We start from the raw sequence: 25,000 nt of genomic DNA, 5'->3' as shown, positions 1-25,000 counted from the left end.
TCGCTCGCACACTAACACTAACACGACACAAAAGCAAGCTTGTGTTGTCTATTCAAGGCCGGTGAATATGTCCTGCTACGGTGAATATGTCCTGCTACGGTGAATATGTCCTGCTACGGTGAATATGTCCTGCTATACATGGCACCGCCGATCCGACCCATACTGCATGTCTGAGTCATAGTGTCAGCCGTCAGGGGCTTTGTCGGTGCCCATATATGGAGATCTCGCTATCTGTCTCTCTACCTGTGTCCCCATTTTTACCCATTATGTGGAGATCCCTGACATCATTACGTATGCCCAAACCCATTGATGCCTGGTGCAACCTATACGTTGTTCTACCCTTGATGCCGGCGCACTCTCTGTGTCTCATCAGCTATTGCTATACATGTAGCAACATAACTATTTAAAAAAATAATGAATCAAAATGTGAAGGTTTTCAGAAACCTTAGGTTTATAGGTTTATATATATATATATATATATATATATATATATATATATTCGTATAACTATTGATTAGTTAGTACTAGTAGTAGGCTATGGAGGGCCTAATATTGCCACAGATATCGTATCGTGAGGTACTCATATCGTCCCACCCCTAGCCTATATCCTGTATGTATGGCACTGCACTCCCTCGAGTCGTTGCTGATGCGAGCACCGAGTTTGAAGTCGTTCCCACATATGTAAATAGTGTATGTAGAAGTAAAAGGTTATAATGGAATGTGTAAACAGACCTGTGTTGCATCGCAACTCTAACGCTGTCAGAAATAGATATCTTGGGCTAAACCTTTGAAACTTTCTCTCTCTCTCTCCACCCAACTCTACTGTTTTTCCTTATCGCCTTATTCACTATATTATCAGTCTCTCTGTGTCCCGAGACATAGTGTGCTTTACAAAAGCAAGAAAAGCAAAGTAAAAAAATAATTGGGAGATGATGTAATTCACATATTATTGTTCTGGTGAGAGAGTGGGTGGACTTGGGTTTCCACTATAACACCTGAGCGATATGTCTGGATTTGCTTGCGTGCGTGTGTGCGTGCGTGCGTGCGTGCATGCGTGCGTGCGTGCGTGCATGCGTGCGTGCGTGCGTGCGATCTCGTAGGCAAATATAGTACTTTTTTACTCCACTATACAATTATTTGAATTCTTTAGTTACTTTGTAGCTACAGATCATTACAAAACATACATTAACCTCTTAAACCTAATTTCACCTCAAGTCTCTATTGAAAACGTTGCCAGCTTGTAGATTACTATAAAGACAGATTTTTAGATGGTACTTTAAGTATATTTTGTCGTCGTACACAAGTACAATTTTGAAAACAGGACTTTTACTTGTAACAGAGTATTTGTACATGCTGGTATTGCTACTTGAGTGAACTTATTATTGAACAGTGGTGCTGCAGTGATGCAATGTGTTCAGGAATATGAGCTCATGTTTATCTCTTCTCCTTTGGTTAACATGTAATGGAGACATTTTCATTATGTACTGTATATTTTGTTGGAAACCTTGTATCTACATTATTTAACTTTTTAGATCATTTTTCATAAATTGATGAGCTACTTCCTCATACAAATGTGCCACACAAAGGTAGTGGAAATAAGCTCACAACGCATTGCAAGCTTGTAGACCAGCTGTTTCCACTATTTAACCTTTTTACCTAAAGAAAAATCAACGTTTTGTGGACATATCCAGCGCAACGATAGTTCATTGAGATATGGAAGTCAGAAGGTTTATTTTATAATTCCCCGGACCCCCTTCATTCATTCTCTAACAGTACTTCATGCTGCTCCTTTAAATCAGGTGGTCCTTTTAAGCAGTCACTACTGACTCAGTGGTTGTTCAGATGGGGTTTGTTGTTGATATCAGAGCTGTGTCTAGGTGCACAGATAGTCTGGGATATCACATGAGCAGAGCCACACTGCCATAATAAATACAATAGCTTTGCAATAAATGGTTAATGATCAATCTGAGCTGAAGAGTCTTAATGAAATGAGGTTTCCACATGACAGTCACAATATAAGTACATAACGTACATAATATATATGTACGTTCCAGTCAACGCACGTTCGCACGTTCGCACGTTCCAGTCAACGTAACGTACAGGCGTGCGTGCCTGCGCACACACACACACACACACACACACACACACACACACACACACACACACACACACACACACACACACACACACACACACACACCCTTTATTATTAATCTTCTGTAGAAAAAATAAACAATGTTGTCAGGTCATACATTATTGTTTTGTGTACTTATGTTGATGGTGGACATTATCCAATCCATGTTGCTTCTGTTTTCATTGCGGAATATACACTTGGAGGCAGACGCCACTTTGCAATGGTGCAAGCTACACATGTGCTGCCTTAGGGAAATAAGGAAACGTATTTCAATTAGAGACGTTGTGATATTGAGTTTAATCTGATGTTGTCTACATCTGTGGTTCTCAAACCGTTTCCTGTCAAGGTCACGTTGTGTGCTTGTAGATCAGCAGTTGTTCGGTGAAGGGATTTGGTGTACGTATACAGGAAAAAAATGCGATCCAATTACAGAACTAAAGCAGGTCCAACCCTGTTCAGACAGGAGTGGGATTAGTTTCATGCTAAGGAACGTTTAACAAATCTGATTTGTAAAACAATTCAGATTCCATTATGCTTTTTGCTGTTCAGACTGCATACTGTAAAAAACAATGTGACTCCAAATTATAGTCCACAAAAATCTCCTATGCGCTCACCTCAAGGGGGAGTCTTGACGTGGGGTCTCTTGCAGTTTAACTGGGAGCAGATCCTTGACTAATGACTATATACAGTGAACGAACTATCCACACTCTCTTGAGTATAGTTTCTAGATTCTTTAATAAAGGTTTGCTCAACAGCAGCAGTCTACCTCGAGAAATGGACGCACAGTGAAATATAATATTAGCTAAACGATATACAGCTCTGTTGCATAGTAAATACAATTTACAATACAATCATATTTTCATGTAATGCATCATAAAGAGTACCTGTATTTTACAGTTCCAACCTATTAAATGATCACATATAGTGATATTTGTCAGGTGAAAGAAGCGCTGGTTTCTTTATTTAGTAACAAACGCTCCTCTCAACCGGCCGGTCTCAATCATAACATTACGTTCCATAACATTGGGTGTCTCTAAAGATTTCTGTTACCTGCTTCCTGTTACCTGTTTCCTGGTCATGTGACCTGAGTAACCAATACATGACAGCAGTGTGTGTGGCAGCCAATCAGGACTAGGTCCTCAGTATGACTCATGCAGTGGCGTAACTAGACGTCACTGGGCCCTGACGCAGGCTGATCAGCGATTGCATCTCTGTATTATAATTTCATTTTACAGAGACGGCACGGGTGGGCGGACGTGTGCCCCCCTTGCCTCTGGGCCCCCACGCAGTCGCGTTGTCTGCGTCACGGTAGTTACGCCCCTGGACTCATGTATGACTAGGTCTTCTACATTTTATGAGCTTTCACTAGTCAGTTTTCACCTGACAAAAATCCAGAAACTATACTCAAGAGAGTGCGACTAATCCTTTCACCAAGTACTGTATAGTTACCTTGCTAAACTAAGCCGTCTCTCTCTTTCTCTTTGGGTCTTTGTTGTCTCAGGTGGAGTTGACGGGCAGCAGTGCGTTCGACTACATCCACCCGGGCGACCACGTGGAGACGGCCGAGCAGCTGGGCATGAAGCTGCCTCCAGGAAGAGGGATCCCCCTGTCCCAGGGAACATCCAATGAGGACGCTACGTCGTCCGCCTCCTCCTCCTCGCACTCCGAAACACCCGAACCAGGTAGGCTTAATTGGGTTGGGTTATCGATTGAGTTTTATCCCATAGCGGTCCAGTCCTAAACTAATATGATTTAAAATTGTGCCTAACTGCCTATACTGCCTTACTTTGCACTGATTCTAGATCAGCCTAAATCATCACACAAGTGACTCAGCACTACAATCCAGTACCTATTATTAATATTAAATACTATATCGAGAGAGAGAGAGAGAGAGAGAGAGAGAGAGAGAGAGAGAGAGACGGACAGGCAAGGCGGTAAGGACACAGAGGGCGAGGGAGGAGGGGAAAAGGTCAATGTTAGAGGTTGAACTTTGGGAAGTCAGAGAAGAGAAGAGAGCGACAGACAGAGGCAAGAGAAAGGTCAATGAAAAAAAATGAGGGAGAGAGAGAGAGAAGGTCAGTTGAGGATGCAGGAAGGATGGTGGGATGGATGGAGGAGTGGAGGGAAGACAGGAGGAGAGGAAGAACTGAAAGCAGGAGCTACAACTATGCATGGAGTTGAACTGTCAACCCTGTCTCCTCTCCTCTCCTCTCCTCTCCTCTCCTCTCCTCTCCTCTCCTCTCCTCTTCTCTCCTCTCCTCTCCTCTCCTCTCCTCTCCTCTCCTCTTCTCTCCTGTGTATTTAATTAGCAGACAGATTGTAAATCAGAGCACATGCTCCGCGGTGGTACAGAAGCCTGAAAAGGACATATTTCTCATCGGAATTCTTTCCACTTACCTACCGCGCACAAGCGCACGCACGTCGCACACACACACACACACACACACACACACACACACACACACACACACACACACACACACACACACACACACACACACACACACACACACACACACACACACACACACACACACACACACACACACACACACACACACACACACACACACACGCGCACACACACACGCAGCCTCCCATCACCATATGTCATAGACTTTTGCCTTCCAAACATACTCCCCTGACACCCCACCACCCATTTACACCTCTCTCTCTCTCTCTCTCTCTCTCTCTCTCTCTCTCTCTCTCTCTCTCTCCCCCCCTCTCTCTCTCTCTCTCTCCCTCTCTCTCTCTCTCTCTCTCTCTCTCTCTCTCTCTCTCTCTCTCTCTCTGACATGTGGTGATGATAATTTAAGTATTAAGGGGGTAAAATCCATTTATAAATTAAACAAAAGACTGGATATCCATCTGAGTCTCTCCCTCACTTCATCAGCCTGTACAAACAGAGAGAGAGAGAGAGAGAGAGAGAGAGAGAGAGAGATGGTCTGGGTCTACAGAGAGAGACGCTGGTAATTAGATCTGCCACGGAATTCTTCTTTCTTTCGTTTCTATCATTTCGTTGGCTGATTGGGGAGGATGGAAGCTGTAAATTAATTGGAAGTTCCATGTTTTCTTTTTTTGTCGTTTTCATTCTCTCTCTCTCTCTCTCTCCTTTTTTCTCCCTTGGGTTTCCTTGTTGTTCGTTTCTTCTCCTCCTCTCGTCCCCTCGCCTCCTCCTGTCTTGCTGTGCACCCCCCCCCCCCCCCCCCCCCCCTCAACATTCTGTATTCTGTAGGGTTGTATATATGTTCTCTCATCCCTCTACACCCCGTGCCATATCTTGCCCTCAACCCTAAACGTTTAAAATAGTTCAAATAGCCGATCTACAAGCTCACAACGTGTCGAGATCGGCTAGTTGAACTATTTTAAACCATTCTGGACGGGAACCCCTTTTGGTGTTTTAAGTATGTTATGTTATTATGTTATACTTTAGCTATTGAAAAATAGCAGATCTGCAAGCTCATAGCGCGGCACCGAGTGAGCTTGTAGATCTGCAATTTTTGAAAAATCGTGAAAATGTAGCGCACATCTTTGAATATATATTCTTTCAGAGTGAACGCTTTTTAACTCATATCTTTGCTTCTGGGGGGTCCCTGCACGGAACAACATATTTTCAGATGGGGGTCGGCAGCCAAATACAGATTCTGGGGGTCCTTGGCATGAAACAAGGTCTAAATGGGTTAAACAGTTTCTCAAGATAGTAATTATGGCAAAGAAGTTTAGGGCGGCGGTGGCTCAGGGGTAGAGTGGCCGGATGGTAACCACAAGGTTGCCAGTTCGAACTCGGGCTCCCCCAGAGTTAGTGTCGAAGTGTCCTTGAGCAAGACTCTGAACCCCTAATTGCTCCTGATGTGCTGGTTGGTGCCTTGCATGGTTTCCGAAGCCATCAGTGTATGAATGGGTGAATTGATGCACAATCTATGTACAGCGCCTTGGATAAAGGCGCTATATAAATGCACCATTTACCATTTAGGGATAAAGGGTTATAAAGGGCGTGCCATAGGATAGGGCCACCCATCTCAGCATCACTGTGACCCAGTGGTTTCATCCCTATATGCCAGTGGTTCCCAAACCTTTTCATGTCAAGGACCCCCAAAATTGACACTAATTAGCCCGCGGACCCCCATTTGAAAAGATTTCAGATTTATTCAGATGGATCCCCATTAGCTGCCACCGAAGTAGCAGCTACTCTTACTGGGGTCCATGACAAACAATACATATAACACAACACAATAAAAAAATAACACTGCACAATAAAAACAGGTGCAATCTTGAAAAAATACATTCATAATACAAAATACAAATGCATTTAAGACATTAAAATACAGAGAAAATAAAAACACTAAACAAGATATGCTAGAGACCACCATAAGAGAAGGTTTTTACGGCTGTAGCAGAGATTCTCAACCTGTTTCATTTCAAGGACCCCCAGTATGACATGGATTAGTCTACGGACCCTCATTTAATGGCACTTCTATCTCTGGGACCCCCAATTTGTAGATTTAAAATCTATGTTAATTTAACTCTGAGTAACTCATTTGTACACTCAGAGTTACAGACCGTTAAATGTCCATTTGGTTCCAAACTATCATTTAGCTGGGGACCCCCTGGAACACCCTCAAGGACCCCTGGGGGTCCCCGGACCCCACTTTGGGAACCACTGCTATATACCCCATCTGGCGCTGATATAGACATAACACACACGGTCATGTTGGAGCGGCATGCACCGCTCAAAAACAAATGCTCCTATTGTTAATAGAGAGTGTTTTGACCAAGGTGCGGCTGACATTGGACCAAGGACGGACCGGTTGGAAGTTGTTTAAAATCTGACGGCCGCCTCTCTGCTGGCTTATAATATATGAGAGTTGAACGCGGGCGCTCCCGTATCGTTTTTAATTACGCTCCTCTCTCATAAAGTATTTAAAAGTGCAGCGTTGGAATAGGAGTTGACCTCGGAGAAGAGGGACGTCTGTCTTTGAAGTATATACTCCTCCATCGCTCTCTCTCTCTCTCTCTCTCTCTCTCTCTCTCTCTCCCCTTCACTCTCGCAAGGCCAGCGTCTTTTTAAACACTGATGCAATTTGACTAAAGATGAGTCACACTCCTGTGTGTGTGTGTGTGTGTGTGTGTGTGTGTGTGTGTGTGTGTGTGTGTGTGTGTGTGTGTGTGTGTGTGTGTGTGTGTGTGTGTGTGTGTGTGTGTGTGTGTGTGTGTGTGTGTGTGTGTGTGTGCGCGTGCGCGCGTGCAAGTCAAAGATCCAGAGGTGTGTGGTTGGTTGCATTTTCGTACATTCTCCGAGTTGAATTCGCACTGCAGATTTCACAGCTATCTAAGCGTACATTGGTTAGTATAAGGCAGTGTACATACTAGGGTCGGGACCCGGTCAACCTGAACTGGAATCGGTTCCATCACATTTGGAACCGTTTTCCGGAAGCGGTTTGATCACACTGTCAAAGCTGGTACTGTATGTGGAATGTTCATGTCTGCTAACTGCTATACAATTACAACACCGGTTGGTTCTCAAACGTTGTAATATCAAGGACCAGCATAACTCTGAGAGTGTACAAATGGAACCAAATCGAACCTGACAGGGTCCATTTTGTTCCCTTTGTACACTCTCAGAGTTGGACTGGGGTCCATTTGGTTCCCTTTGTACACTCTCAGAGTTGGACTAGGGTCCATTTTGTTCCCTTTGTACACTCTCAGAGTTGGACTATAGGGTCCATTTGGTTCCATTTGTACACTCTCAGAGTTGGACTAGGGTCCATTTGGTTCCATTTGTACACTCTCAGAGTTGGACTAGGGTCCATTTGGTTCCCTTTGTACACTCTCAGAGTTGGACTAGGGTTAATTTGGTTCCCTTTGTACACTCTCAGAGTTGGACTAGGGTCCATTTGGTTCCCTTTGTACACTCTCAGAGTTGGACTAGGGTCCATTTGGTTGCCTTTGTACACTCTCAGAGTTGGACTAGGGTCCATTTGGTTCCCTTTGTACACTCTCAGAGTTGGACTAGGGTCCATTTTGTTCCATTTGTACACTCTCAGAGTTGGACTAGGGTCCATTTGGGTCCCTTTGTACACTCTCAGAGTTGGACTAGGGTCCATTTGGTTCCCTTTGTACACTCTCAGAGTTGGACTAGGGTCCATTTGGTTTATTTGTACACTCTCAGAGTTGGACTAGGGTCCATTTTGTTCCATTTGTACACTCTCAGAGTTGGACTAGGGTCCATGTGGTTCCCTTTGTACACTCTCAGAGTTGGACTAGGGTCCATTTGGTTCCCTTTGCACACTCTCAGAGTTGGACTAGGGTCCATTTGGTTCCCTTTGTACACTCTCAGAGTTGGACTGTTAAGGGTTCATTTGGAACCCCAGAAATAAGGTATAGGATGTCCACTCACCGTTCATTTGGAATGGATATCACGCTGAGTACCACTAAAATAATATGCATACGCACTGTGTTTACCATTGAATTTGTGCATAAAAAATTAAGGCCAAAATTCAAAAACAATTTAAAAGTGTATGCATCGTGAAAGGAAACCGAATCGGACGCTTAACCCATTTTGGGCGGGAACCCCTTTTGGTGTTTTAAACATTATGTTATAATTTAGCTATTGGAAAATAGCAGATCTACAAGCTCATAGCGCGCCACCGAGTGGCGCGCTACGAGCTTGTAGGTCTGCTATTTTTGAAAAATCTTGAAAATATTTATTTCAGAAAACTGGAGGATTTAGAAGATTTTTTTTAAATTTCGAGGTCAGGCCTGAATGAGTCAAGAGGGAATCGTTAAGGAACCTGAATGGTTAAAACCCTACAGGATCCCAACCCTAGTACAGCTAAGGTAGTATGGCATGAATGAGTTTCAGTGTTTTGCCCTCAAGGTCATTATTGCTACTAGCCTATACATTAATCTATACTGCCTTCAATGGTGGTGTGATTTGAATGGAATTTCATACTGAGGGGATCGGCCCAATGTCGAGAACAATGTTCAAGGTCATTGTTACTACAACATGGAAACCCCTTCGCAACAAAATAACTTTTCAGGTTCCAATTCAGACGTTCGTGGCGTGCCCCTGACTGGATGATATTGGTATCCAGACCTGAAAATATATTTTCTGCAATGATTCATTGAAATATTGAATGATTTACTTATTTTAACAAATGAGTATGAGGCAACTTTAACGCATTTCGACCTGAGATCAGATTCTAAAAATGTCTTCTACATCCTGACAGTTTTCTGAAAAAGCTATGTTTCTATGTCAGTCGTTCTTCGATTTTTCAAAAATAGCAGACCTACAAGCTCGTAGCGCGCCACTCGGTGGCGCGCTATGAGCTTGTAGATCTGCTATTTTTCAATAGCTAAAGCATAGCATAATGCTAACACCAAAAGGGGTTCCCGCCCAAAATGGGTTAATATTAATAATTAACTTCTTAATCTAATGTCACAGTGCTGACGTTCATTTACAGACACACTGCAAGGTCAGACTCAAAACAAGCCTTAGATACTTAAGCTCTGCAATTCATTTTCACTCATTTTTTATTAATTAGCCAGACAATTTAGTCACGAAAAACGTGAAACGTGAATGTTAATTTTTTACTAATTCTTCTTACGCTCTTTTGATAAAGTGCAGATTTAATTATCCCAGCGTTGGCAAGGGCTCATTTAGATGTATTAACCCATTTTGGGCGGGAACCCCTTTTGGTGTTAGCATCATGTTATGTTTTAGCTATTGAAAAATAGCAGATCTACAAGCTCATAGCGCGCCACCGAGTGGCGCGCTACGAGCTTGTAGGTCTGCTATTTTTGAAAAATCGAAGAACGACTGACATAGAAACATAGCTTTTTCAGAAAAGACATCTTTAGAATCTGATCTCAGGTCAAAATGGGTTAATATACGAGAAACGTTGAATGCTAATGTTAGCGATTGTCCCACGTCTCTCATGGCGCACAGTAAAATCCTCTGCGTGAATTTAACCATTCGTAACTCGGAGGATGTACAAATGTAACCAAATGGACCCTTTAACGGGCCCATTCGGTTACATTTGTACGCTCTCCCAGTTAAATTCACGCTCGGTATTTCACAGCATAAGTTCTCCATTATTAGCTCCAGACATTTCTTAATTGTCCGCAACTCCACTTATTTTAACATCACAAGTCCTTGATTATTGTTGCTAATTATGCTATTAGCACAGTGGCTGCTGGAATAATTCTTAGTAATCGCACACATTTATCATAATTAATCCAGTTTACCGCCACCTCCACTTAAAGTCACTTTAAGGGGTCGCCTTTGTCTTTCGTCTCCCAAGGTCAATGTCCTATGCGTTGTGTAGGAGTGTGTGTGTGTGCGTGTGCGTGTATGTGTGCGTGTGCGTGCGTGCGCGCGCACATTATGTATATAGGCCTGTATGTATGTCCGTCCGTTTGTCCAGAATGGCAAAGTATTTCAAGTTAATCTCCTTTTGAAACTTGGGTTCCAAACAGGCAGAACCCGACGCAGACTATGATGCGCTCCGTGTCAACAGCGCACATTAGCATAACGCAGCGCTGCCTGTTTTAAAGTATTTAGACCTTTTCATTCATGAGTACGGCTAGAAGAGAAGCAGATACACTCCACACACTCCTCTCTCACAGAGAATCCATCACAATAGACCGACTAAAAGTCCTCAAATTAATTAAACCGGAGCGTCGGCGCTGTTAAAGAGCCATAAAAACCCACTTGAGCCCAAACAAAGAGCTTCCCCTGGCCTGTAGGATTGCCACTAAAAACAAAATTAGCCGTCTGCTTCGTTAAGTTCGTTAAGTTTCTCGCGCGGACGGCGACCCGCGCGCTCTCTCCGGAGCTAATTGGAAATCTGCAGGGTGCACAATGGCCAATCAGGGGCTATTATTATTTGAGTTTTTTCTTTTAATTGGGTTCCTTAACAAGGACAGAGAGGTTTACAATGGGGCTGTCTGGGTGTTGATATAATGACAGAAGAGGACAGCTGAACAGCAGGGCTTCTGGGTTATAGGATATGAAGAGAACCCATCCTCTGTGAGGTTGAGAACACTTTATTGGACCTCAGATCACCTCACCAGCTATAAGTGACGGCCACGTTTAAAAAAGAAAACGTTCTGGAGTCCCTGTGCAGTGCTGCACAGTATACTGAGTACGCTAGTGGCTCAGTATACTGTGCAGTGCTGCACAGTATACTGAGTACCTTTACTTGAGTACGCTAGTGGCTCAGTATACTGTGCAGTGCTGCACAGTATACTGAGTACCTTTACTTGAGTACGCTAGTGGCTCAGTATACTGTGCAGTGCTGCACAGTATACTGAGTACCTTTACTTGAGTACGCTAGTGGCTCAGTATACTGTGCAGTGCTGCACAGTATACTGAGTACCTTTACTTGAGTACGCTAGTGGCTCAGTATACTGTGCAGTGCTGCACAGTATACTGAGTACCTTAACTTGAGTACGCTAGTGGCTCAGTATACTGTGCAGTGCTGCACAGTATACTGAGTACGCTAGTGGCTCAGTATACTGTGCAGTGCTGCACAGTATACTGAGTACGCTAGTGGCTCAGTATACTGTGCAGTGCTGCACAGTATACTGAGTACGCTAGTGGCTCAGTATACTGTGCAGTGCTGCACAGTATACTGAGTACGCTAGTGGCTCAGTATACTGTGCAGTGCTGCACAGTATACTGAGTACCTTAACTTGAGTACGCTAGTGGCTCAGTATACTGTGCAGTGCTGCACAGTATACTGAGTACCTTAACTTGAGTACGCTAGTGGCTCAGTATACTGTGCAGTGCTGCACAGTATACTGAGTACCTTAACTTGAGTACGCTAGTGGCTCAGTATACTGTGCAGTGCTGCACAGTATACTGAGTACCTTAACTTGAGTACGCTAGTGGCTCAGTATACTGTGCAGTGCTGCACAGTATACTGAGTACGCTAGTGGCTCAGTATACTGTGCAGTGCTGCACAGTATACTGAGTACCTTTACTTGAGTACGCTAGTGGCTCAGCCCATTGTTGATTTAGTCGACAAAATACCTTTTTTGTCAGGTGAAACCTGACTAATGAAAGCTCGTGAAATGTAGACGACAAGATCGCCATGCACCTAGTCACACTGACGTGATTGGCTGCCTCTGGCCAATGGGACGGCAAGCAACGGCAAAGCTTTATTAAAAAATAATAATAAAGCACCAGTGTTGTTACTAACGCCCTTACATCACGTTACGTTACCTAATGAAACTACTTTTTGCAGTAACTTGTAACCTAACGCTTTACATTTCCCCATTCCATAACGGCCTTATAGTTAGTGTGCGTGCGTTACCCGCGTTATGGCGTTATTATGTCAACTTATGATCCACGGGAAAAGTATCCCCATGCAGCGCCGTGAGTCTTACAGGCGTCTCTGTGCTGACTGCTGAGAGAGCGCTCTCTGTGTTGTACTCTGTTGACAGTTTGTGCTCTCATACTAGCCTCTGAGCCCACATGGCTTCGCACTCTAACTTGAACAAAGTACGTCGCAGAAGAGGTCATTGATTGGCTAACGTAGGGCCAGATTTCAGGGTAAGCCAATCAGAGACAGTCTGACAGAGTAGGGCGGGTCTTACTCGTATGGCTGTGGTAAACACAGACACACAAACCCTTGTAACGCATACACAGAAAACGCCGGTTGGACAAACATTATTACCACACGCTACAATGGCAAATGCGGATGACAGCGAGATCGGATGCTTTGTGGGTTGGAAATACACATTATTTTTGTACAATACATTATTTTTGAGTACTTGTGGGTAAAGGACGACAAAAACATCTTAAATCAGTCCATGAGCTAGGCTGCCTCACATGGACCAACACCACCAAAACAGACAGAGATCAATTTTAAATCGCCACAGAGGCATGTTGTTGAGGAAATGCTTCCCCTCTCAACGGTGGTCTGTTCCTTTCAGAGCACCGGTCAGCAAAATACCAGTGAAAGCAGGGCCAATGTGCAGAAATACATTTTCCAAATACCTGAACAGTGAATATTCTAAAATGGAAGATGAGCTCAAAAATACATTTGATGAATTAGAATATTTCTCTACCACTGCAGATATATGGACTCATCTTTTATTTGATTATTTATTTTTTTCATATTGCAAATTTGCACAGCACCATTTGTTTTGAAGGCAAGTTGAGGCTACAATAAAGATGCCTGTCAAAGATTTCTGAACATTTTTTGTTCCACTACATTTCATAATGTTAGGATGGAATTGTCTTTTCTCTTACTGTGCGACAGAACAAAAAACCTTCTTTTAAATCGTTTTTTATATTATTATTTCTTAACACTAGCGCGTCGGAGCGGTCAGGCTGACCGATTTTGAAATTTTGAAGTGGATTTTCTTTGCCCATGAAGTCCTGAGAAAGTTCCCCTTGCATGACTTTTTCTAAATGTTCGATTCAAACCATCTGTTTTTTTTTTCATCTGAAACGTTTTGGAAATATGATTTTAGACATAATTCTACTAAAATGTCTGCTCTTTTTCGGTCCGTGGGACCGCTCTTAGAGCCCTCACCCTTTCTCCCCCACAAGCAGTGCTGTTCACACCTCCCTCCCGGCTGGAGACGGGCATTGTTCAAGCTAATGTGTCATTTGCATTCCAACTAGGCCTACTTCCACATGTAGGCAAACTTACATTACAAACTTACATAAACTAAATGTTGTTTTAGATGTTATATTTGTTATATGCGGTTTGCAGAAATAACGATGTCTGACTTTATTTCTCGAAACGGAAAAAAAAAATATGGTGAAATATGGTGTGTTGACTGACTGGCGTATTGTTTCAACCAAACGCATAGCTCAATAGATATAAATACATGTTGACTATACACGCCATCTTTATAGCATAATTATGTAAGGTGGCGATGATAAAAATGAATCAATTATCCTGGAATAATAAAGTTTATAGCATGGTCTGTTTGACCCGACCGACATTTCCTTGGAGCGAGAATGCTCGCCGATGCGCGAATCAGCGCGATGCCAAATAAAAATGACAGTGTTTGAAATCAGTCCAACCCGATAGACGTCCCGAACTTCTAAATGTTTTGTCAGTCAGAAGAACAGTTCTGTCCGTCCTTCTTTGTCTGTACACTTTTCTGCACGAGACCAGTGGAACTGATTTCCACGCATCACGGCTCTCTTTTTTTCTCTCTCCCTCTCTCTCTCTCCCTCTCTCGTGGAGAGGGAGAAAATATCCAAGTAACTGACGGTGAGGTATGCGGAAGTGCATTTTAGATAACGCTGTAGCACTATTTGTGGCGGTGATGCGTCACATGACTTGATCTATCCTATGGTGTATATATAAACCGTGCTGCTGCTACGGACCTTTCTGCTGGCACAATAAATAAAATATATATAAATGACATCGATCATAGGCGGCGGGTATGTAAGGCTAGGCCAGGCTTAGCCTTCCAAAAAATTATGCTGGGTATTTTTAAAATATATATAGGCTAATATGTGCGCAGCATTATATAGAAGGTTAGCCGCTCCCAAACTCCCAACTCCTTTGTCTGTAGCCTAAACTTTTCTGATTTGCACGCACGCACACACAGCTCTTTCCTTTTTTTGGCACAATCAATCAAATATATATTAATTACATCGATGTTTCCCCCTCTATATAAAAATGACAATATATAACTAATGTCGTATTTCGTCTGACTCTGAGCAATGTGCCTGGCTCTGGCTGTTATACAATAACGTGTGGTAGCCTATTGTATTGGCTCAATACAAAGTCGGACAGTGTTTGCTGCGCAAGGGTATTCAATATAGCGCTCACACCGTCACTATAATTATAGTTTGGTAAACTGAAATAAAAAATAACTTGAGTTGTCCTGTCTAGTTGAAACTGCTGCCTTGAATTCGTTGGAATGTAACATTTAGAAGACAATGGCAAGCCGTCAACGGGTGCAGAGAGAGGTAGGTGTGAAGATCATTAGACAGTGGGGGAGAGAATGGCCAATTAAATAGCACGAAAAACACCGGTCAGCCTGACCGTTAGCCGTCATAGTAGTAGTGCATTTTTTTCAGACATCCTAGTGTTAAAGTAACTTGAAAGTAGTTGAAAGTAGTTACTTTCATAATGTAATAACTAGTAAAGTAACTAGTTACTTTTTTAGATAAGTAACTATAACTCTTTACTTTTTAAAAGTAACTTGAGCAACACTGTAAAGCACCCATTTCACCTGACTGTAGGCCTATGACATGTATGACATGTATGATGTCATCATTTCTTGTTTCACTGATGGAAGGAAGGAAAGAAAGAAAGAAAGAAAGAAAGAAAGAAAGAAAGAAAGAAAGAAAGAAAGAAAGACTACAGGAAATGAGAGACAGACAGACAGACAGACAGACAGACAGACAGACAGACAGACAGACAGACAGACAGACAGACAGACAGACAGACAGCGGCAGCAGGTGGGGTTGAAGGTCAGGTAGCTACAGTGGCTGGTTGAGGTCATGTTTGCTCAGATGAGATGCTCTTACTTCCACGCACGTGCACGCACGCACGCACAGGTACATTCTGTGTGAGACGTGCACGTACAGTACATGCATGCATAAACGCACACACAGATGGATCTACACGTGTGTGTGTGTGTGTGTGTGTGTGTGTGCGTGTGCGTGTGTGTGTGTCATTGGGTCATTGAAAGTCGAGGGGATTGTCTTATTTTTTTGATGGACCAAGACTGCCTGAGTCTGCCTCCTGGCTATATGAACAAACAGACACACACGCACGCACACACACACACACACACACACACGGTTGCATGTATTCCATCCATTTCGCGATGACAACACTTGGGACTCACAAGCTAATATACAGTGATACAAACATGTTCTGTGAGTGTGTGTGTGTGCGTACGGCCCGCGTCTCAGATTCTATTCTCTCAGTGTGTTTGTGTGCGTACGGCCCGCGTCTCAGATTCTATTCTCTCAGTGTGTTTGTGTGCGTACGGCCCGCGTCTCAGATTCTATTCTCTCAGTGTGTTTGTGTGCGTACGGCCCGCGTCTCACATTCTATTCTCTCAGTGTGTTTGTGTGCGTACGGCCCGCGTCTCACATTCTATTCTCTCAGTGTGTTTGTGTGCGTACGGCCCGCGTCTCACATTCTATTCTCTCCATGCATCTGTCCTTCCGTCACAACGGATTGAATCAATCACATCAATCACAACTCGTCCTGTTCTGCTTTTCTCCTCTTTTTTTCTGCTGGTTGCATCATCCTCTCCTTTCTTGTTTGTCATTCTTTCATGTACCACCTCAGAAAATATTTGTCTCTCCAAGTACCACCATAATAACTTGTGCACTGGGGCAATGTACTGTACACCGCTTAGATTACCAAAGGCTACAACAACTCCTGATTTAACCAGTAAAAGCACATTGAGACTGCGTCTCTTTTACAAGTGGGAACTGGCCAAGAGGCAAACATAAAATTACACTTCCATACTACAGTACATCGTCAATGTTACATTTTGGAACAGCAAATAAAACATCCAATACACCTCAAAGTACCTATGAATAAATACAACACATCACCAAAGTCCTAATTTTTTAGTAGCAGGGCAAAATATACAAAAACTGAACCGACATAATACATATCTAGGCATGCACATATGCTAGTACATATCCAAACATGTGCAGATGTTGGACTGTACATCTAAGATGATCCTTTTGAATTTTTTAGTCTGGACTGTAGATCGTTCCACGACCAGGGGCCAAAGAAGGCCAGACATTTTTTACCCCCCTCGGATTTGAATGCTGGTACTACACACCGCAGCCAAGCATTTGACCTGAGGTTGAGACCATTTTGGAACAAGTCGAATTTGGATGAAATGTAAGACGGCAGGTCACCCAGAATGGCTTTATAAATGAAAATATGCCAATGCTGCAGCCTGCGAGATGCCAAGGAGAACCAACCGACTGCAGCATACAACGTGCAGTGATGTGTTCTGAAAGGTGAGGTAGTTATGAATCTCAGTGCAGCATGGTACAAGGGATCCAATTTGGCCAAGGTGGAGGAGCAGGTAAACCTATAAATGGTATCACCATAATCCAATTGGGACAGAAAGAGACCAATGACCAGTTTTTTTACGAGCTGAACAAGCAAAACAAGCCTTCAATCTGTAGAAGAAACCCAGAGTGAATTTAAGCTTTTTGCACAAGGAATCAATATGAAATTTGAAATTACGGTGTTTATCCAACCAAAAGCCAAGGTATTTGTAGCGCTCCACCCACTCGATGGGAGTTCCATCGAGAGTGGAGATGGTCACTGGAGCTGAAATAGCTTGTGGAGTGAACAACATAGCTTTAGTTTTATTGCCATTTAGCAATAATTGTATTGGTCTGGTGTGTCATTCAGACAGACATTCCTCAGTATGACAGCTATCAGTATAAAGGGTGAAACGTACAGCTGAGCTTACACACAACTGGGGAGCACCAACATTGGTAGTTAATGCTGAGGATAGGGTTGTGTTTCACCCTCTGACTCTGTACTCTGTATAGTAAGAAAATAAGCATACCAGTGAATTAAGTATGGATTAAGTTCAAACTGTACCATCTTTGACACTAGCATATCAGACTGTATTGTATTGAAAGCTGAAAGTCTAAGAACAGCACCCTTGCAATTAAGTGGACCAGTATCATTTCGGGGTCCTGACAGTGACTTGAATAGGTTTGAGAAGCAGTCGGTATAAAAATGAAGAGAAAATGCAGCTTAAAGCATAATTATAGCGTGCCTGCGTGCGTGCGTGCTCGTAAAATAAGCGACATGCGTTGCACTGCATGTGATCTTTCCATGCTTGGGTTTCTTGTGTGTGTGTGTGTGTGTGCTCGCGCACAAGTCCGTCCCAGTGGGCTGTCTGAGAGCATACAGCAGCCATGTCAACACACACAAAGACAATATTGTTTATTTCACCTCTACACCCCAACAAATACACATGCTATTTGTCCTCCATACATTAACACACACACACACACACACACACACACACACACACACACACACACACACACACACACACACACACACACACACACACAAGAAACCCAAGCATGGAAAGATCACATGCAGTGCAACACAATGGATGATATCAATTCCTCCTCCATCTTTCATTCTATGAATTGAAACGATCTGCATATCGTTATACATGTAAAAGACCGATTGTTGCTGTCCGTCAGAATTCTTGTTTATCCATTTTTTTTCTCCATAAATTAATACCCCTTTGCATTTTGTATTCATGGCTTACGTGGTCAACATTGTCTGCACTGTGAGATTGTTATCAATCACTTTGAATTCACAGAACATGATGTCTTTGTAAATGTGAAGTCAACAATGTTAATGTATTGCTCTGTATCTAGGTATTTAATGTTGATGATCAATTAAAACAATGTTAATGTATTGCTCTGTATCTAGGTATTTAATGTTGATGATCAAACAATGTTAATGTATTGCTCTGTATCTAGGTATTTAATGTTGATGTATTGCTCTGTATCTAGGTATTTAATGTTGATGATCAATTCAAAAAGTGCAAAGCATATTTTAACTATCTCACTTTAGAATACTAAAACAAAGTAGGCCACACAAACGCGCACGCACGCACGCACACACGCACGCACGCACGCACGCACGCACGCACGCACGCACACTTTTGACTTTTTGACTATGCAAATACGTTGTGAATCTAAATTTACAAAGTAACTACAGTTTTCAAATAATTTTAGTGGAGTAAAAAGTACAATATTTATCTGAGATGTAGCGGTGTAAAAGTATAGTTAGAAATACTCCAGTAAAGTAAAAGTACCTCAAAATTGTACTTGAGTATCTAGTATCCCGCCCTACAGCACTGTTTAATGTAATTTATTTGTGCGTGTATTTTTTTGTTGTATGACTGATGACAAAGTCAACAGTATGTATATCCATAACATAAGCAAGCAGCACGCTAGCAGACAATACACTAGTTCTTTATTTCAATCATTTTATTATTAATATGAATTTCACAATCTGATACACATAGTACGCCCGCTACTTTCTAATGTTTTGATAATTCGCATGCCAGATGTATGCATATGACGGTATAGAGTTTCATGTGACAAGCTTAAGCTAGTGTAGGCTGTCACGATTCTCGATACGTATCAAAATCAAATCGAAATTGATGTTCGATACAGTGTATCGAAATCACGAGCCGACTCGCGATATTTCTTTACATGCGCACGTCCGTCTGTTTTTTCACCCCGGAACGTTTCTCACGGGACGTGTTTCAGCCAGTCGGACCGGATACAAAGGTGCACCAAGAAGCCTGTGTAGATCATTGCGTGCAGTCAGCACCAAGCCCCCAGTAAGGCTATCCAACGTTGAAAATGCCACTACCTACTGGCAAAATGTGGAATTGCAGCACTTTAATGGAAGTGGACGGACGTTCATGACGTCACGTGCGTAAGCCCGGACCTCAAAATTGAGGTCCGGGTGACACCTTTGTCACCAGTAATTCAAAAATACTTTGAATTATAACACTCACAAATAAATTGCATTAAACAGTGCTGCAGGGCGGGTCTTTGCGCAACCCTATCGGCATTGGAATATAGGCACCTAGTTACTTTAATATAGGCACCTAGTTACTTTAATATAGGCACCTAGTTACTTTAATATAGGCACCTAGTTACTTTAATATAGGCACCTAGTTACTTTAATATAGGCACCTAGTTACTTTCCACCACTGATCACAAGCAACACAAGCAATGCACGCACGCACGCACGCACGCACGCACGCACGCACGCACGCACGCACGCACGCACCACAACAGGTGTTGATGGAGTGCGCCTGCGGTCGGCCGCTAAGACAAATAGTTTTTAATCACGAGAGCGGCTCGTTTGTCCTCATACCGAGCGGCTCCCCACTTTTAGCCCTGAATTAACACCTCCCGCCTGGCCTGCACTGCGTGATTTAACAAACACCCATCAATCTCCCTGCGTGCCGCTCCCACCGCGCCTGCCTCTGTCTCTCTCTCTCTCTCGCTCTCTCTCTCTCTCTCTCTCTCACACACACACACACACACACACACACACACACACACACACACACACACACACTCACACTCACACTCACACACACATACACACACACACTCTCTCTCCATGGGGCTCTATCGCTTCCTCGCTCAGCCTCTCTCTCTCCCCTTCTGTCTCTGATAAAGATGATGTACGGTGCTAGTTGTATACAAAGCAGACAGAAATAATGCGGCTCAGTGAGAGAACTGCAGCCCTCTCAGACATAGCAGAACATTTTTTACCCATAATCTGAACTGTGTTTGGGTTTCATGCATTCGGTGGAATTGATTCTCTGAGATGGAGATTTGTATATATATTGTCTTACTGCAGTTATTTTGCTTGTAATGTTCTGTTTTCATTTGAACTCCTAATAAGCTGGAGTCCTTTTAACAACCATATACAGTAAAAGGAGCTCATTGCCACTGTAACTCTCCGTAAAATGCTGTAGTGAAGGTTTAGGAGTCCGTTTTTTTTTCACTGAGCCTGATTTTACTGTATCGTTGCTGTCGGGCAGAAACCTCTTATCTCTCTCTATATTAGATCGGCTATTTTCAGCGGAACATTTTGGTGTAGAGAGAAGTATAGGGTTTAGAAATCGTTAACTTTGTCTGTGTTTAGAATAACATTCAAATACATATAGTAAAAGCAATTGCAGAGACGCAGCTGTTTTAATTGGGTTGTGTTGTTGAATAACCCAATTAACCCATTCAGGCCTGACATCGAAATTTAAGAAAAATATTTTCTCAATCATGACAATTTTCGGAAAGATTTGAGGCACATTTTAACGATTTTTCAAAAATAGCAGACCTACAAGTTCATAGCGCGCCACTCGGTGGCGCGCTATGAGCTTGTAGATCTGCTATTTTTCAATAGCTAAATTATAACATAATGTATGTATAACCACCAAAAGGGGTTCCCGCCCAAAATGGGTTAAAACAAGCTACCCTGGCTTACGATGATGAAGATGATAAGGTGAGATGTTTACCATTTCTATTTAATCAGGGTATTGCCTTAATCGGGGTGTGATCAAATTATCGCTCTGCGTGTAAACACTCTCATTAACGTTCAAGACAAATGCATACGTGCGAGGCCGACTGTGTCGACTGTAGATGGTGTTTTGTTTTGGGAAATGCCCCTTCTAGATCTTTATAGAACTTCAAGTGCAAATAGTTGAGGTCTTGTATGGATCGATATGATGAGAGAGAAATGCACAAGAGTATAGAAGACGTGTTATGGGAAAATGATCACTCTGTTTCACATCAAATGTGATGTTTGATTAACCACCTAAACCCTACAACAGTATATACACATTGCTGTGTGATGAATAGGATCCTTTAGGATTTTAACGATTCCCGTTCCGTAACGATTCTCTCTTAACGGTCCGATCTTAACCTCGCTATAGGAATCTATAGCGGGGTTCCAATTGGACCCTGTCCAACTGTGAGAGTGTACAAATGGACCCTGACGGTCCTTGGGTTTAATTTGTACCCTCTCAGAGTTATGGTGGCCCTTGAAATTCCTAAGTTTGAGAAACGCCGGTATTGTAATTGCATAATCAGACGTGAAGTCCACAAATCCACATGCCAGCTCTGAGTGATTGAAAACAAAAATCTGCCTCCTGGTGGCGCTATAACGGTCCGATTCTTTCCAACATCAATACTATTATTGAAACACAGAATAAGATGATCCACTTGTATTGGGGGTGTATATGTTTTATGGAACGAACAGATCAGAAATGCCCGATAGAATGAATCCGTGAAATAACTAGGATTGTCTAAGTTTGTGGAAAATCAGCAGTGTTTATGGAAATCGCTGGAACAGTTTGTTGCTCAAAACGTCATTGTGTGCTCCTTCTGTAATGCAAAGGAAAATAATGTGTCTGATCAGTGCGACTGGAACAGTGGGCTGCTTTGTTGTTTTGTTGATTGCATTGTTGTGAATGGGTTGTTTGCGGGCTGAAATGGAGGCCTATTGTTGAAACTGTGAATTACTGTGCAATTGAAATGCCTGAAGCAACGGAATGGCAACAAAAGCTTCTCTGCTTGACAGTTTATGAGCAGCATCTTACCAGATGTATTTTGGCTGTGTACAGTTGGGTGCCACCAATATTGTCCCTTATCATTTGACCCATTTAGGCCTGACCTCAACATTTAAAAAAATCCTTCTAAATCCTCCAGTTTTCTGAAATAAATATTTTCACGATTTTTCAAAAATAGCAGACCTACAAGCTCGTAGCGCGCCACTCGGTGGTGCGCTATGAGCTTGTAGATCTGCTATTTTTCAATAGCTAAATTATAACAATGTTTAAAACACCAAAAGGGGTTCCCGCCCAAAATGGGTTAACTGTCCTTTTGCGCAGATCACGCAAACCTCAGCAAAAAGAAAAGGACAATATCGATGGCCTCCAACTGTATAGACAAATCCATGCCAGGTGTAGGCCATCAATATTGAGGTGTCAAGCTGCGCTTAATGGTACACCTCAGCTATGGCTGAGCCCAGGGCACCCCTCCGTGGATTTGTCTATAGAGCGTGGAGTGTTGACATGGAACCATATATTGTAACCACATGGAACCATAGTGTAGAGGGGAAAAGGCAAGGGCCTGTTGGAATACAGATCCCTGAGTGACTCCGACTTGAAGTATGCTGTAATCTGTAATCTAGCCTCAAACATGCTATTTTGACCTACAAGCACAAAATATGAATTGATCATTATTTGTTTGTCAGATTTTTGTGTTCTGTGTAATATTTGATAGTATTATTAAATAGTTTGTGTTATATTTAATAGGTTGTTATGGTCTTACGTAGTTTAATTTAAACAAGAGTTGTGAGGTAAAAAATGGTGGATCATTCTTTTGTGTTTAAACACAGATGCGCACGCGTATGCATGCACGCACGCACACACGCACGCATGCACGCACGCATGCACGCACGCACGCACACACGCACGCGTGCACACACACACACACTCCGATAGTTGTGTGTAGTCAATTATAGAAAGCTGTTCGTACATCAGATCACTGTCAAGACAAGATGGTTGTTAATACACAGTATCTCGCTCTCTGCACTTATCTGTGTGCGTGTCTCTCTCTCTCTCTCTCTCTCTCTCTCTCTCTCTCTCTCTCTCTCTCTCTCTCTCTCTCTCTCTCCCCAGCAATTATAGACGTTTGCAGCTGCAGACAATTACTTAGCATTATCGCTACCGTGCGTGCGTGCGTGCGTGCGTGCGTGCGTGCGTGCGTGCGTGCGTGTGCATGTGACCTCTCACGGTTCGGCTGTCAGATGAGCTGCGAGCGCCTCATCAAGTTAAATATTATTAATGTTAAATGTTATTATCGTCAATTCGTCACTGTCGGGTGGAAACCTTGCATGTCCAAAACCGGTCCTATTTCATTATCTTTAAACATTTCAAAATAGTGAAAGTAGCCGATCTACAGATTGTAGATAGTCAATTTTTGTTACTTTTGTGCGACACTCTTGTATGATGTAGGCCATTCATTTATCGGGGAAAAAACATTAAAAGTTTGAGATACGAGATTTCTGCCAGACAGCAACGCCATGCAGTTATATTCTGTATTCACCTGTCTCACAGTCTCTCCCTCACTCCCTCCATATCGCTTCCTTCTACCTCCTTTTATAGGGCTGCAATTAAACATAGTTTTCTAGTAATTCTATCGATTAACTTTTTGATTAATCGAATTATCGAGACGTGTGTTTTTACACAAATGGGCCAAATTTATACAAGCGGTACAACGGTTTCTCACAATAGTCAAGAATCAAGAAGATTTGAATTGTCACTAACGTAGAATTAGCTTATCGATGTGCATCAGATCTTTTTGTGTTCTTAGGAGTGCCCGGCAAAACCGGAGGTGTACCGTTGGCAGGAATTGAACCTGTGCCTCTGCGTTGGTTTACTTGTTTAATTTAAGGGTGCATACGGAAATTCTCACTGAGCGCACTGGTGTGCCCTCTTGTCGTTCGTGTAATTCAGTGCACTCATGTGCATGCAGCGTTGTCGTTCGAAAATCTTGCACCCCGGGTGTGTGAGAGAGTGCCTGCACTGACCGACCCTACTCCGAAGTTGGGGTTGTCCAGTGTGTGCGCATCACTGTGGTGTCTCCAGCACAAAATTTGTCCTTTGAGCTTTATTATCATACAAGCATCAACGTGTAGACCAACAGCAGGTAGGCTAATGTTATGAATTACCTTTCAATGTTACAGGAAGGTGTGTTGTTTTAACTGGCCGTTCGTAAATAAGCCATACGCTCTATGACATCACCGCCCAGTGCACTAAAAAAAATGAGCACATTCCCGGCGCGCGTTTCTGAACGCACCCTAAGTATACTCAAGCCAAGTTGCCTCCTGGTCTGCTGTGTGAAGGGCGACTAATCCTCCTCCTCGTCTTCAGAGAGGGCAAGCTTCAATCTCTCTCTAGGTGGTCTTCAGATCAAATGAGCCCACCATCAGTGTCTCCAGTCATCTCACCCTCCGTACATCGTATCCACTATTCTAAAGGGGAATTCCCCCTTGGCCAGTCAGGGGAGATATTAGGCTTTTTGGTCATCAGGCAGAGGCTCTGAGCCGCTTATCGCTTCACATCCATGCAGACAGGTGCGGGATGCCCTTGTAATCGATGCTTGTGTGTTGGCTGGCTCATACCCATATAGTCCAGTGCTTCTCAATCTATGGGTCGGGGGTCCCCACATGATTTTGAGGCGCTCCCCAGATGACAGTGAAGTGACAATTGAAAGACTTTTAACAAATGTACTGCTTCTGACGGAAGGTTCCGCCAGTTGGAATCCAA

At 43.0% G+C, this 25,000-nt stretch overlaps 1 protein-coding gene across 1 annotated transcript in view; it reads left to right on the top strand.

The window, feature by feature from the left end:
• The window catches only part of npas3 (neuronal PAS domain protein 3), a gene marked incomplete at its 5' end in the record, with an annotated part of 405,035 nt that overhangs the window by 302,257 nt on the left and 77,778 nt on the right, over positions 1-25,000 (top strand). Inside the window, one exon of the mRNA XM_079529070.1 lies at positions 3,636-3,816. Within this exon, the coding sequence (XP_079385196.1) occupies positions 3,636-3,816 (181 nt within the window). The remainder of the gene's footprint in view (positions 1-3,635; positions 3,817-25,000) is intronic.

Source organism: Electrona antarctica (assembly GCF_951216825.1).
Source record: "Electrona antarctica genome assembly, chromosome: 18".
Classification (NCBI taxonomy): domain Eukaryota; kingdom Metazoa; phylum Chordata; class Actinopteri; order Myctophiformes; family Myctophidae; genus Electrona; species Electrona antarctica.
Note: the sequence above shows the minus strand (reverse complement) of the source record. Positions and strands in the feature narration are given on the sequence as shown.